Here is a 16,574-nt window from a genome sequence, read left to right as displayed (position 1 = left end):
TGATCGACATGTTTGTCAAGGACACAGGTTGCAGTAATAAAGTGACAGCTGTAACTGTGCAGTAGGGCGCTCTGAGGATATACAGTTATCTAAGACCATATTCATTTTACTTTATAATAAAAATACACAAGAAACTAATATAAAATATGGCAATTTATCATAGAGTGGAAATGTACTTGTTTAGATTTGTGCAAAATACAATTTAGTGAGGTATTTCTGAAATTCAGGCATCCACTGTACTGATCTCCTGAGCATTAGAGGTATGGGGCGCATCCTGTATTGAAGATGTGGATACTTTACCTAGATAAAACAAAAAGGTGGTAAGAGATCAGTTTCAATAAATTTTACTGTTCAAGTTTTTACAGCACACTTAAAATATGTCCAGCGAAAAGATCAAAAATAATAATTTGATAACTAGCAGTAATGCTTACCTGCCACTTCTTCAGTGCTATTGCTTGGCTGCTTCTTTAGCTTAGCTTCATTAGGGCAGAGCTGTGATCTGTGACTACAGCTAGTTAGGGGCCTAGTCTGAGACACATCTTATCTCATCACTGGTTCAGGTTGTTGCTCTTTCCCACCCCCTGTAGCTCTGCTTTCTTACCCTTAGTTCAGATCTGCGTTTGGTAATCCGTTCAGCGAGTCCACATGGGGACTTGCGAACACACTGGCAAGCGGTGTGCAGTGAAAGTACACGGACCCCATAGACTATAATGGGGTCCGTGTGCTTTCCACACGCTGCCCGCACAAATCATGCAGACATAAAAGTAGATCACAATATTTTTCTATCCACATACTCTGTGCGGAGAGAGCACACGATCCTCATTAAAGTCTATGGGATCCGTGTGCTTTCAGTGCACACCGCTTGCCAATGAGTTTGGTATTCCGTTTGGGGGGGTCCCTATGCAGACTCCCCCGAACGGATTACTAACACAGATGTGAACGAGGCTTTAGATAGATTTATGTTTACACACAGTAGCCAAACACAGACTCTATAGGAAGTCAGTGCATGTGAATAGATTCCTAAACTTGCAATGAAAGATTGCGGGGACATTTACCGTATTATGGCCCTACATAATTTTTGTGGTGTAAAAATGGTCACAAATGGAGTTTACATTCCCCTTGCCATTTTCCTAAAAGGGAGCATGGTAAAGTCCAGGCCACTGTCTCAGTTACACCAGTTTTATGTTGTAAATAATGCCTGACATCTATAACAAGAAGTTGGAGTAGATTTCAGTATTTGTGACATGGTCCCCCCCTCCCCGACTAGGCCTAGGTATAACAAGCTGTGTACCTGTGTATTCATCACAGAGATCTAGAAGACTGGGAGGAATTGATACAGAAAGTATAAATGGAAAATTTGCACAACTTTTTATTATACAAACAAAAACATTTATCTCTCAATATTGGTCTGAAAGTGGCCAACCCCTTTAAATTCTGAAGTATTTATGAATTGGTCATAAATTATCACATTATGTATATTTCATTTACGTATTAACCCAGGCCTTGTCTGTAACTGCATTTTAAGAGTGGTTGTGTACAGGTTTCTAAAACCTGTGACATTTATTAGTACAATAAAGTATATGACTTTGCTTATGTATTTGGAGTTACGTGCTGTCCTCATGGGTTATAGATACAACATAAGAATGGGTTCTAAAACCTGTAGTCATAAAAGATCACAAGACTGCAGTCTAGTACATCCACTATACCATATATCATCATGAAGATCAGTGATAAAGAAACCACATAAGGTGATCACCACAAGACATACAAGTTCAAGTTTATTTTATTATAATATGACACAATAAGTCCAAGGGCATAGAGTGAGGTTGCATGTACAAAGTAGTAGAATCTCCAATCCTTATATGTAATAATCTTGTACACACTTTTGCTTGTTACGTTATGCAGTCATTAAAGGGATCCTATCATTAAAAGTTTTTTTTTTTCTGGGTTCCACATAGGAATAGCCTTAAGAAAGGCTATTCATCTCCTACCTTTCGTCGTCTTCTCCGCGCCCCCGTTCGCCAACAATCCCAGTTCTTTTCGGTTTGCAAATGAGTTCTCTCGCAGCATTGGGAGCAGTCCTCCGCGGTCAGACAACATTGGGGGCGGCCCCAATGCTGCAAGAGAACTCGCTCCAGCGCGGCCTCCATCTTCGTCAGGAACATTGCCTTCACCGTCTTCTTCCGGCTGGTTCAAAGTGAAACGCATGCTCAAGTCGGCTCTGCCCGCAGGGCGCGAGCAGAGTCGACTTCACATGCGGGCGGCCATTTTTTTGGTGGCCAGCCGCATATGCGCACATGCTCCAGAGACCTACAGGAGCGTATTGCACATGCGCACATATGCGGCCAGCCACCAAAAAAATGGCCGCCCACATGTGAAATCGACTCTGCTCGCACCCTGCAGGCAGAGCAGACTTGCGCATGTGTTTCACTTTGAACCAGCTGGAAGAAGACGACGTTCCTGACGAAGATGGAGGCGGCGCTGGAGCAAGTTCTCTCGCAGCATTGGGGCAGCCCCCAATGTTGTCTGAGCGCAGAGGACCGCTCCCAATGCTGCGAGAGAACTCATTTGCATACTGACAAGAACCATGATTGTAGGCGAACGGGGGCGCAAAGAAGACTATGAAAGGTAAGAGACGAATAGCCTTTCTTAAGGCTATTCCTACGTGGCACCCAGAAAAAAAAAAAAAAAAAAAAAAAAAAAACTACTTTTAATGATAGGATCCCTTTAAATATTGCAGTCTCAGGCCTGGTTCACATCTGCGTTTGGTATTCCATTTGGGGAATCCGCTTGGGGACCCCTTGAATGGAATATCGAATGCATTAAAAAGCGGTTAGCAGGGAAACCACACAGACCCTATAGACTAATGGGGTCTGTATGTTTTCCGCACAGTGTCTGCATGAATCATGGAGGAGAGAAAAGTGCTGCTTGAAGTACTTCTCTCCACATGATTTGTGCAGAAAACACACAGACCCCATTGTAGTCTATGGGGTCCGTGTGGTTTCTCTGCTAACCACTTTTTAATGTGTTCAGTATTCTGTTCAGGGGGTCCCCAAGCAGATTCCCCAGACGGAATGCTGAACACAGATGTGAACCAGGCCTTTACACCATCCAGCATATAGTTGCAACTGAATGACTGCAGCCTAGCCATTGTAATATTTAATGGCTTATTCTGAAAAAGGTCAAAAATGGGCAGAAACAACAACTTTTGATTGGGTCTTGAATATTTCATGATTGTATAAACAAGAAGCTCAAGAACTGTATGCAATAGTTCTGTTATTGCATATTTTGTAATGACAGTAGAACATCCTTCTGTGTACATAGACCAGATAGGCTGCATGGTGACATTCCAGACCAGGGCGGTCACAGCCTATACCTCTAGGTCTTTAGCACATATTGAACAAAAGGCTGACATTTAAAAATGGCAATCATTTAAAGCCCAGTTAAGGTGTTCCCCTTACTAGAAGGCAGATGAATGTTGTCCTAGTCACCTGTTGTTTACTAAACACTAGGGAATTTTTTTCACCCTATTTGATAGAGCTTTAACCACTTCAGTACTAGGACAATTTCTGGTCCAGGACCAGACACATTCTAGGTTTTTTTGTATGTGCGTTTTTTTTTTTTTTTTTTAAGTAGGTTGTCAGCCCCAAATAGGGATCACAATGTACATTATTTCTCATTTAAGTATGTCTTTGTAGAATGGGATGAAATCCACACAAACACAGGGAGAACATACAAACACCTTGCAGATGATGTTCCTGGTGGGATTCGAACCCAGGACTCCAGCTCTGCAAGGCTGAAGCGCTAACCACTGAGCTACCGTGTTGCCCCATGGGTTGTAACATTTTTTTTTTTTATCATGTGTGTTATTCAACTAATTTCTACTCTTTTTGTTGACACATACAGCTTTATTTTTATGTTTTTTCTATCTGAGAAAATATTACCAAACTAGGAGGGAAGTCTTGTCTGTTTTCCACTTTTTTTTTCTTTATTTAATAAGTGCTTTTTTTTCTCCGTTACAGTAATCTTTATTTTGTATGGTGTCGTGTTGGAGAGGGGGGGGGCTATAACCTTTAATAACAGCGTTTTATTGGCATATTTTATTTCCATTTTTCTTTACCTTTTCTATTTATTTCCTCACATTAACCCCCTGTGTGCCTCACATAAGAATTACTGATATGTGGGACATATGGAAGTATCTTCATAATTAAGGTCCTTCATTAGTACCCCCATGTGTCTCACATATTAGTAACCCTTATATGGGGCACACAGGGTTAATATGAGGGACATGATGGGGTTAACTGCTATTAATGTGAGGCACATGGAGTTAATGAAACTAAATCAGTAACCCTAAATGCCTGACATTACTAGGCAGAGTAACTAAAGGAAGGTCCCTGTGTGTGTCACTTTACTGTAGCTTCCTCTCCTCCATACAACAGACATCTTCCATAAGACACAATGAATCCTGGCTCATCTGCAGGGTAGATGCTAAATCCTAGTGTGCTAAAGCAGGGGTCCCCAACCGCCGGTCATGTTGCACCGGTCCACGTACTGGCGGCGAGGAGTCAGCAGCTGCTGTGGAGCCAGCGAGAGCCCGGGATTGAGCCACGACCCGGGATTTGTCCAGTATAGTATAGTATAGTATAGTATAGTATAGTATCTCGGACAAATGGTGGGTCCTGGCTCAGCCCCGGGCACTCGCGGCTCCACAACACTGACATCCAGTGACAGTATGGCAGACCACAGCTGCAGCGGAGGGCCGTGCTCAGAGCTCCGCTGCGGCCTGCTGTTCTGTCTTCCGAGTCCAGTGGCTGACAGCCACTCACCTCTCCCGGGCGCACTGCCTGTCACAAGTGAGATAACAAGGAGAGCGGAGGGTCGTGCACTGACGCTTGGTTTTTGCTCATCAGGATAAGGTGAGCAAAGTGTGGGGTTGAGCCAGGACCCGCTGTATGTCCGGGATTCTAATACTATGTTGGATATGCAGCGGGTCTTGGCTCCACCCTGCACTCACCTACCAAACTTTGTCTTGTGTTTTCAAATGTACAACCCCATACTTAATCCCGGCCTCAATCACACCTCTTTCCTGCCCCCAACCACACCCCTTCCCGCCCCCACCGGGCCATAGAAAAATTGTCTTGCTGAAACTGGTCTCTCGTGGAAAAAAGGTTGGGACCACTGTGCTAAAGGTCCTCTGATGACGTCATGACCATGTGATCAGACTCTGGTGTGGGCGGAGCTACTAGGATTTAGACTCAACCTTATCTGCAGATGTTACATACCAGTGACTACAGGACCTTTGATGACATCACAGTCACGTGACCTCATGACAAGCCAATCACAGAGCAGTAGCATTAAAGGACCCCCCCCCCCCCCATTCCAGTTTTCTGTGCTCCGTGGACCCTGATTTTTTTTTTTTTTTTTTTTTTTTACATAATTTTTTTTTATAAAAGTCCATATCACTCTTTTATACTTTCATAGCAATAGATATGTTTTATATGCAGACCAACTAGACAATACAAGTGCAAAGTTCAGGAGGTATTTTAAAAATAAATAAAAAAAAAAAAAAACCCAAAAACACTGACATAAGACATGCAGGACCCCATACTTGGGAAAAAAAAAAATAAAAAAAAATAAAAAAAATATATATATATATTTATATATTAAAAATATGAATAATTGAGATAATGGTAATCGCACCTAATCTGATTGTGCTTTTCATTCTGACTAGAAAAATGACAATTTCAATTTGTAATGGGTAAGAAATCTACTTTGTATTCATTTTCAGGCATGAGGTCAACTGAGCTCCAGGGCATGAGTTTTGACTTGAGACGGTAACACAAGATAAAAACTGCATACAGTTTGAAGCTAAACACTTAGGAAGTTGTAGTTGATCAGTGCCGCATGGGCTTTCATTTCTCATACCCTAAAAATACAAAAGGGATGCAATAAGAAACATTATGCATATAGAACTTATTAAAAACCTATACAACAATGGGGCCTTCTAGTCCTCACACTGGTCACACTTATAAAATGTAGCAATTTGGGGTTTTTATAGGTCATATTTCATCAGCATGTAATATATTCTCATCATTGTACTTGCACTGGGTAGCTGTGGTACAATGCATGTATGATCTTTGCTTATATTGCCCGAGGAAGTGCACATTCAATCAAGTGTACACACAATTTTCCACATACATGAAATTTTGCAATCATAAATAAATGCTGACACTTGAAATAGCATTTACATAAGATTTAATGTGGATGCAACATGCATGTCACGCTACAATATAAAAAGAAAGCACAGTCACCGGAGCGCAGGCATTATAAAACATTCTACTACATGCAAAACAATGGTTTATTGCAATACAGTAGTTAAAGATGACCCTTCACCACCTCCAACAAGTCCAATTCTTATCATCAGCTGTTGCTCGACCGATTCTGGCACCATTGGAATTTTCTGTCTAGCCCCTACCATTCCTTAACAATCGATGCTACTACAGTCGACTCTCGATTTAACGTATCGGTATATAACGTATATAGGCTATAACGTATATTTTCTCAGGTCCCGACTAACCTACATGTATTTTTATCCCGTTATAACGTAATATGGTTTGCATATAACGTACTCTTTTTTGGACCCCCGCAGCCAATTGCAAGCCACATATAACGTAGAACGTTGTGTACAGGAGGGTCCCACCTAGCCAATCGCATGCATTTTCTGCCGCGTATAACGTAGTACGTTATACGTGCGAGCCTCTGACGAGTCTCTCACCACAGTGCCCTCTGGGTAGATTAGTTCACCGGAAGGAAGTCGTACGTGTCTCGTGTCGTGTGAAGTTCCGGTTTTGGTTGTTTATTGGCGCCAGAATGCCTCCCAAAAAGAGGACTAAGCTTACTGTGCAGCAGAAGGTAAGCGTGACATGGAGTTGCACACTGGTAAAGATGGTTTTGTGTTGATTGCATCGCGATTTCATTACTGTACGTTTCTATTCTCATCGATCAGGTTGAAATCATACGGGAGTTGGAAGGCAACTCTAGCCTCAGACAGACAGATCTCGCAAATCGCTACAATATGCCTCTGACGACGGTCAATACCATTGTGAGAAACAAAAAGCATATCCTAGAGCAGAGCGAGAAACTCGGGAAGATGTCAGGAAAACGTTCCAAATTCCGCAAAGCAAAGCATGAGGAATTGGAAAACATTTTGATGAAGTGGATTAACCAAGCACGAGCTGCCGGAATTAATATTGATGGTTCGGTTGTCAGGGAAAAGGCAAACACTTTAGCAGCAAAAATGAATGTGAAAGACTTTGTTGCTTCCAGTGGCTGGTTCACGAGATTTAAGGAACGAAACAGTCTTTCGTATTGTGTTGCTGCTGGCGAAAGTGGGGCTGTAGATGTGGCTACTGTTGAAACTTGGACAACGGAGCAACTGCCGAAGATTTTAGAGAAATACGACCTAAAAGATGTCTTCAACACTGATGAGACTGGCGTATTTTTTAATTTGATGCCGAATCGCACTATCGCTGTAAAGGGGGAGAAATGCCACGGGGGCAAAATGAGCAAGGAGAGGATCACCGTACTCGTTACCACCAATGCGGACGGCTCGGAGAAGATTCCTATACTGGTGATAGGCAAGTAAACTAAAATTACAGTACTGTATAAACGAGTTTCACTAAATTTAATTTAAATGTTGAATTACTGTAAATTTGCCTTGCAGGCAAGTACAAGAAGCCACGTTGTTTCAAGAATGTACGCACACTGCCGTGTGAGTACAAAAACAACACCAAAGCTTGGATGACGGGCGATTTTTTCATGCAATTTTTGAGAGCCTTCGACGCAAAGATGGGTACACGCAACAGGAAAGTGGCCCTCTTCCTGGATTGTTGCCCCGCACACCCACAAGAAGTGGAGGGTTTACGCAACGTAGACCTCTATTTTTTCCCGCCTAATTGCACAAGTAAATTGCAGCCACTCGATTTGGGTGTAATTAAGTCCCTCAAGTACAATTACAGGCGTTTGCTCGTGCAGCGGGCACTTGCGCTGATGGAGCGCAACCAATTGGATCAGTTAAAACCGGACCTGCTCCAGGCCATGCACTTCCTGGTAGCTTCGTGGAACAAAGTGACCACCGCTTGCATCAAGAATTGTTTCCAGAAAGCAGGGTTTGAAAGTGCTGGAAACCACACTCAACCTTCGGAGCTAGAAGCAGCTGGAGCAGCAGTGATTTTGTATCAAAATGAGGAAGAAGAAATGGAGCAAGCAGAAATCCCAGGTGACGCCGAAGAAGTTATTGATACACCAAGCTGGGAACTCATCGCAGGGTCTGGTTTAGATTTCGAAACGTACGCAACCATGGACGATGAGGTGATTACATCAGAAGTGCTTTCTGTTGAGGAAATATACGAAAACGAGCAGGAGGAGGAGTGTATTCTTGAGGAACCAAATTCTGATTCTGAAAGCAGCAATTCCGTTTCCGAAACAATCGTGCCAAAATATTCTGATGTTCTCGATTCATTTCAGAAGGTGAAGACTTTCATTAGCGCTTTTGATGTCGGTGAACATATCATTAATCAGGTAGCAAACGTCGAGAGTGTGCTGTATGGGTTGCGCACCAAAGCTGTGCAAAAACAAACCCGTATTGAGGAATTCTTCTGTCCTAAAAAGTGAATGATACGGACACACACACAGACATACAGTACTGTATAAATAAATGTAAATAGTTTTAATTTGGCTTCTGCGTTCTGACATTCTTACATTCGGCGTTATGTGCATGACACGCGCATGTACGTACAGTATTTTATAGGGCCGAAAAAGGTGCTATCGTGAATAACGTAGTCAGGGTCCGGCACAGTGAAATACGTTATATACGTATAACGTATTTTTTTTCCCGGTCCCAGCAATACGTTATATCGAGAGTCGACTGTAGTTTGGTGTCTGATATTCCATTTAGACTCAGTACTGGTAGGAAGGAGGTGTCAGGTATGAGCAGGCAAGGGCTGTGAGGATGAGCTCCGACACTGGCTGCCTCTGATTGGAGCTCTGGGTCGCACCCCCTGCCTGACACGGCCCTTCTGAGATTACAGAGGTTAAATGGCAAATCAGTCACCAAAACTACCTGCATTGATTGCTTGGGAATTGTGGGGGTTAGAGAGAAGATTCCAATTGTGCTGGAATCCGTGGAGCGGTTGTGAAATGTGCACTTTAAAATACCATTGCTCTAACAGCTCTTTAGAGGGGGAAAAAAAAGCAGCAAAACTATTTATAGCCAAAGACACCACAACAAATATGCTATATCTTTAGAGAAATTTTACAACAGAAAAGTTTTAGCCACATAATTGCTAACTGCCACAAAACTGTGCTAAAAAGCAATATATGCCAAAGAAAGCAGTAATAGCGGCACAAACCACCACAATATCACACACTACAATAGAAGCCCCAATTTCAGAATCTGAATCTTATATGCACTTCTAAGTAATGAGGAATGCTTTCTACTAGCACTAGGAAATCTTTATAGAACAAAAAAAAAAATAAAAATAAATGCTCTTCCCATACACGCATGCCAGGGAAATTGAGAATCAAATATGTTAGATCTGAACATGCCTAATTGTTTTGTCGTAACCCACTAAAACAAAAATACAAGCAGTCAGCCTGACACAAAACTAGGGTATAAAGTTGCTCAACACATGTAAAGACATAAACCCACTTCACATCTGTGTCCGTAATCCATTCGGGCAGTCTGTATGGGGAACCCCTGAATGGACTACCGAATGCATTGGCAAAAGTGAAAGCACATGAACCCCATAGCCTATAGATTGTGAACTACTTTCCTGTCTGCATGACTCGTGCGGAAAGCACACGGATCCCATTATAGTCTATGGGGTCCGTGTGCTTTCACTGTACACTGCTTGCCAATGCATTCGGTAGTCCGTTTTTTTTTTTTTTTTTTTTTTTTTTTTTTTTTTTTGGGGGGGGGGGGGGGGGGGGGGCGTTTACCAGCGCAGATGTGAACCAGGCCTTAAATTCAACAAACATGTACACAGGTCACCTCTTGAACTCTGACCTCTAACTTTTCACAAAAACTTTGGCGAACAGGCTTAACATTTGACTTCCTTCCCTAATCCACAAGGACCAGGTAGGTTTCGTTCCCCAATATCAGGGTGGAGACAATGGATGTGGCCAACAACTCTGCTAGGTCTGCCCTCCTTTTGAGTTTAGATGTGGAGAAGGATTTTGACCGTCTAGCTTGGTGCTTTATGATGGCCACTTTAGATTTTCGGGGGCCTTCTTGGCTATCAGAGCAATTTACTCCTCCCCCTCAGCAGTAGATAAACTCCCATATACCTCCTACTCATTTTTCCCTATTCACAACAGGACCAGTCAGGACTGCCCGCTCGCCTCTCATTTTTCTCATAATCTAATCCTGATATTACAAATCAACGCTGGTTCTGCAGCAGGCTCATCCGTGCTAGTTGGGAGAGCTGGCAGCTTGCTGTTACGAGGGAGCGGATTTTTTTTTCATAGGAATGCATTGACCAGCGTTGATTGGCCAGTGTACAGCATTTGGTCAATTAACGCTGGTTCTGCCAGAGGCTCGTCCACAGCAGTCTCCATTGTGGTCCGTTCTTGGACCCCGCCTCCTCACAGACGAGCCTCTGGCAGAACCAGCATTGATTGGCCGAATCAATCAATCAACGCAGGCCAATTCATTTCTATGAGAAAGAGAGTCAGCTCCCTCATAACAGCAAGCTGCCAGCTCTCCAGACTAGAAAGGACGAGCCTGCTGCAGAACCAGCGTTGATTTGCCGCAGGCTCGTCTTTGCTAGTTGGTAGAGCTGGCAGCTTGTGATTACGAGGGAGCTTACTTTTTATCAGCGCAACTGCAAGCGCTGTGCAGTTAAAGCACACGGACCCCATAGACTATAATGGGGTCCGTGCGCTTTAACTGCACAGCTCTCCTCCTAAACACTCTCCTCCTGCTATTTGTGGACTTGGTGACTGTCCTTTAGTTGAATAGTGGTTTCCCCTGAAATGAGCATTTTTTTCCCCATAGACTATAATGGGATTCGATATTCGATCGAGTAGTTGAATATTGAGGCTCTACTCGAAATGAATATTTCACTGTTCGCTCATCTCTATTAATTACCCATCTGTTTCATGAACTTCTTTCTCCAATAGATAAATGGCGTCCTCTACACATATTCCTTATAGGCCATATTACAGCAGTCAAAATTACACTTCTCCCAAACCTTCTGTTGTTCTTCTTCAAAACTCTACCTGTAACTGTTCCTCGCTCTGATCTACACTCCCTCCAGAAGGCATGAAGTGGGAATGAGAAGAGTCATTGCATTCCCCACTTTGTTATGTTGGCTGGTAAGGCAGCTGGGGAACTAGCAGTGCTGTACTTTTTTCACTACTACTGGGTGGCCCCATTTACAATGTATCCCACTTTGGGCAGCATTGAAAAGCTCTGGTTGGCCCTAATGCTTTCTTGTGGGCCTGCTTGTCTTCTCTGCCTTCCACCCCACTTTTAGGACCAATCCATTTAACTAGAGCTATCTGGCTTAGACATCATCAGCTTTTCCCACTCGCTTCATGAGATTTCTCTAAGATTTCCATTCTTTTCAACCCTCTCCTCCCAGAGGGATTAATGGCTGCTATGGCGCACCCTTGGAGCAGGCTGGGCCTGTTCTGTGTCACTGGTTCCATTACCAGCAGATAGCCCATTTTATTTTAGCTTCCAGAAGGGCAGACCCCCCCTCCCCTGACCTACAAATATATGGTTACGTTTACTGGGGCTCTGGGCAGGAAGATCAACTGGTCCCGTGCAGCTAAGTCACCCTCGTGCATTACATTTTGAGAGACCCAATATAAACTCTTGATGCACTGGTACCCTACCTGCTGGAGGCGCCTTTGTACCATCACCCGTTGTATCACATCTTTTGGGACTGTCCTTTAGTTCACCCCTTTTTGGACATAAAAGGGGGACATAACACTTCATGACAATCATTTACCTACTCAACTGCCCACCCTGACACCTAGGTAAAAGGATGTCAAAGCTGTTCCTGTACCTCTGCACCATTGTTAAAACGCTTGTGGGCTCTCCACTGGAGGAGTGTGCGTGGGCACCGCCCTTGTTGCTTGTATTAAAATGAACGTAGGCTAGAATACCTCACTGCTACCCTTAATACTGTAGAGGCTTTCCAGTCCATTTGGTCCCCGAGGAACATGTATGGTATCCTTCATGGACTCGGACCTCCTTCTCCCTCCCGACCCCTCTTGTTTCCTTCCTTTGTATATTATTGTTTTTGTCTAATATCCTTGTCCCCCCACCTTATCTCTTATTGTTCTCAATTGCCATCCATGTTACTTCATGTTCTTGGTGATTTTTTCTGGTTATTCTGTTAATTTATCAAATTAAAATAAAGTACCCCTTGATAAATTCTTTAAAGGGGTCAAATTTACAAAATAGGTTTTTGGCTGGTTTCAACTGTTCTGGCAACTGAGGGGCTCTGCAAATGCAACATGTTGCCTGAAACAGATTCTAGCAAAATCTGCCTTGTGCCTATACATCAATTTACATCCATATGTTGGATGATTTCATGCTTGGGAGAAATTGCATAATGGATTATGGAATGCATTTAGTCTTTTAACCCCTTGTGAATGTGTAAATTCTAGGGCTAATGAATACATTCGTAACAGAAACTGAAAAGTGTAAGTTTGACCTCCATTTTGTATTAATTACTGAGAAACTCCCCTCCCCAACCATATTTACCTCTCTTCCTTTCAGTCTTCGTCCCAGGAGGGAAAGGCTCCTCTTCCTTCTGAGACACGTGTGTAAAAAGCCATTAGCTTACACTCCATCTCTACTACACAAGCGTGGGAGCCCACAGGAGCTCCCTACACCTGCGCAGTAGAGATGGAGCAAAAACTACAGTACAGTACTGGGACTGCTGCACAGGCAGAATCAAAGAGGAGGAGCCATTCCTCAAAGAGGGAAGTCTGGACAGGAAGAATACATTTTTACAAAATGGGGTAGGTGGGTGGGCTGAGCTATTTGGAAAGGGACAGAAGGGAGACAGGTAGGGGGTGTTAGAGAGGGAGATCGTGTGAGAGCCTACAACTACCAGAATGCACTGCATCAGCTAAGGCAGCAGGAAGCTAACCTGGAAATAAGTGCAGAAGATGCTAGGCACTCCCAGAGAAACCCAGAAATCACTCAAAACACTGCTAAGAGATATTTGGGAGCACTTATTAACCCGTTAATAGCACTAAGAGCTGTTTTTGTTCCCCTGAAAACCCATTTAAAGCATCTCAAAGTTATTACCACATGTGACATGTCAGATTTGAAAAATGACCTGGCCATTAATCCCTTAACAACAGAGCCTGTTTTTGCCTTAAGGACACAGCATTATTTCTCATTTTTTCATCATCATATTGCAATAACCTTAACTTTTGTATTTTTATATCGACATAGCCATATGTAAACTTGTTGTTTGTGGGATTAGTTTATTTTATTTACTTTTTTAACAGCATTTTTACAATACAAATCATTTAGCAACTTTTTTTTTTTCCCCCTTTCTTCACTCTTTCTGGGATGGAATGGGAAAACAGTAATTTTGCCATTGATTTTTGTACTATAAAGTTTGAGCTGTTCATTCTCTGGTAAAAATTACATTCTTTATTCTGTGGGACAGTATGATTATGGCAATGCCAAATATGTATAGGTTATTTTACTGTTTTACTACTAGGAGAAATATATATATGTATATATATATATTTTTTTTTTTTAAGAAAAGCATTAGTTCTGAAGTTGCTATTTTCAGAAACCTACCGTATATACTGGAGTATAAGCCGACCCCCTAATTTTACCATAAAAAACCTGGGAAAACTTATTGACTCAAGTATAAGCCGGGGGGGGGGGGGGGGGGGGGATGTAGCAGCTACTGGAAAATTTCAAAAATTAAAATGGTTTTTTGGGTGCAGTAGTTTCTGGGGAAGGGGAGGGGGTGTTTTGGTTGTCTGTCTGCCCCTTCCCTGAGCTTGAGGACTGTTTTTTTTTTTTTTTTTTTCCCCCCCACTTGGAACTCAGCCTGGCTGAATATAGAGCTCCTGACTGAACAGGAGCACTGCAAATACCCTATATTTAGTAGATCGGGCACTTTCAGACACAGGGATACCTAATGTGTTTGTGTTTCACAGTCATTTTCTACTTTTAGATGTATTCTAAGGAAAGGAGGGATTTAGAAGTTTATTTTTTTTATTATATTTTTAAAGCTTTTTTTTTTCACTATTTTATGGGAGATTCTACACAATACTATAGCAGCTGGTCAATTTTTTTTTTTTTTTTTTTTTTGCTTGACTCGAGTATAAGCCGAGGAGGGCTTTTTCAGCACAAAAACTGTGCTTAAAAATTCGGCTTATACTTGAGTATATACAGTATACCTTTTTTATGGTTACATCAATGAGGTTGTGCGATGGCTTATTTTTTGCAGGTAATGTAAAAATGTTATTGGTATTGCTTTAGGTTTTGAGAGACTTATTTCTATTCTGTTTTTTTGAATAGCGGGTGTGAACAAAATTGGTAATTTTGGCTTTTTTTTTACTTGTATTTCTTACACCATTCATCACGCAGGAGAAAATATACATGTGTCAAATTTCATTGAAATCTGTTCGGCGGTTTGGGCGTGATTGAGAAACAAACACCCAAACACACAATCTTTCACATTTATAATATTAAGTAGGATATACACACACAAAATATCAGGTCGTCACTGACATGGCAATAACAAAAATGTATTTTTTTTTATTTTTTTTTAAAGCATGCAAAATATTTTAATGGGGAAAATTGGGTTTGTTTCATTTTAGTGTTTACTTTGTTAATTTTTTTTAATTTTTTTAATTAATTTTATTTTTACCCCCCCCCCCCCCCTTCCTTCCCCCAAGTTCCCCTAGGGTACTTTCACTTAAACAGACACTCCTATTGGCTTCCTAGTTGTAAACACCTAAGATGCCATGGTCGCTATTGACATGGCATTTTAAGGGTTAAACGGTGGGGACTGGTGTTATCACGGTTACAGCAGGAGTAGGTTTTATTTCTTTCACCTTCCCTGGTCTTGTTAACAAACAGGATCTGCTGTAGACTTCAGGTAATATGCCAACTTTCTGGCATGCTAAATTTGTTGGGCCGAAGCATCCTCGTGCTAGTTCTCCCACTTTTGTGAAACTGAAGAACCAGAAGGGTACAAAAAGGTCTGTGTGCCAGAGATGTGCCACATTTACACCTTTGCCATACAGCTGATGTACTTGGGCTACCAAATCCTCCCTCACACCCATTATATATGTATACCTAGTATTTAGTAGTATTTAGAAATCTACAATTGCCCTCTAAAGATAACCTAGCAGCCTTGTGCTGTTACTAATGTCTTATTTTAGATTAATACATAACATTTATGATGTCAACAATTATTGTATTTATCACCACTGTTGCTTTAGTCAGTATTGACTCTGGTGGCAAGGCATGACCTCAAATTTTGGTTGTACATGGTCGAAGTTTTCTCATTACCACAAAAACAAAAAACACAACTGAAGCTTCTTTCACTATAACTCTGGATTGTGCCTTTTTTTTTTATTCTTCTTGTATATAGTAAGTGACAACTGAATGTTACCTGTTCCCTGGTCAAGTACTCAGCATCTTTTTCTAGCTAGCATAAAACACACACACGAGCCCCCCCCCCCCCCAAATAAATAAAAAAGCACAATAACGCAAACACAAGCACAATAATGCAGGCACAATATAACCAATCCCCACCTCCCACAAAAAAGAAACCAGAGAAATATACAATGCAGCTGTGCATCAAAATGGCAGCATTTTCAAGGTAGCACAAATATCAGCAAAAACAAATTTTTCCTTATACCAAGAACACAGACTGTAGATTTACAGAGCAAGCCTGCCAACTGCTAAGGGAGCAGGTAGGGCCACGTTTGCGTGTAACTGATGCACAAATACACACTGTGCCAATGATTTTTGCAGGAACACTTGAAAATGCCTCTGAAATACTGAAATTTCCAATATCTGTAAAGCTGTAATGTTTTGGAGGAGTAACATCTGGCCTTTTTACAATTTTATTTCAATGTAGCTTTAGGAGACCTTGTATTTTGTGGCTACATGGGACTTTGATCAGTTTTTTTTTATTACTTTTTATTAAGAGGAGAAATGAACAGAAAATATCAGATCTGGAATCAGAACGTTAAGGTGTTTATCATGTAGAATAAACATACTAGTTTTATTTTAGGGTGGGGACATGTTTTGGTACCAATTTTGTGGGTTGTTTTTTCCCCCCATAAACAAGAGATTTTTTTTTTCTGTAAAACAATTTAGGTGCTGCAGTTGAACACAGGATATAAGGAGTTAAACGACAAGTATGCTTGCTTATTGGTAATGGGGGGGGGGGGGGGTGAGATATGAACATGAGTCCATGGACACCTCTCCTAGGGTCATCTGATGTGAAAGGGACAGGAGAATACAATCATTTTCTCCTCTCCCTGCACTGTCAGCTGCATGTGTTCTG

At 41.9% G+C, this 16,574-nt stretch overlaps 1 protein-coding gene across 1 annotated transcript in view; it reads right to left on the bottom strand.

The window, feature by feature from the left end:
- MFSD12 (major facilitator superfamily domain containing 12) overlaps window positions 1-16,574 on the bottom strand; it is a 58,203-nt gene continuing 41,629 nt past the window's right edge. The window contains exon 10 of the mRNA XM_075283505.1: window positions 1-300. Within this exon, the coding sequence (XP_075139606.1) occupies window positions 224-300 (77 nt within the window). The 3' untranslated portion in view covers window positions 1-223. The remainder of the gene's footprint in view (window positions 301-16,574) is intronic.

This window comes from Leptodactylus fuscus, chromosome 1, assembly GCF_031893055.1.
Source record: "Leptodactylus fuscus isolate aLepFus1 chromosome 1, aLepFus1.hap2, whole genome shotgun sequence".
Classification (NCBI taxonomy): Eukaryota; Metazoa; Chordata; class Amphibia; order Anura; family Leptodactylidae; genus Leptodactylus; species Leptodactylus fuscus.
The sequence above is the reverse complement of the archived record's forward strand: the minus strand, read 5'-3'. Positions and strand labels throughout refer to the sequence as shown.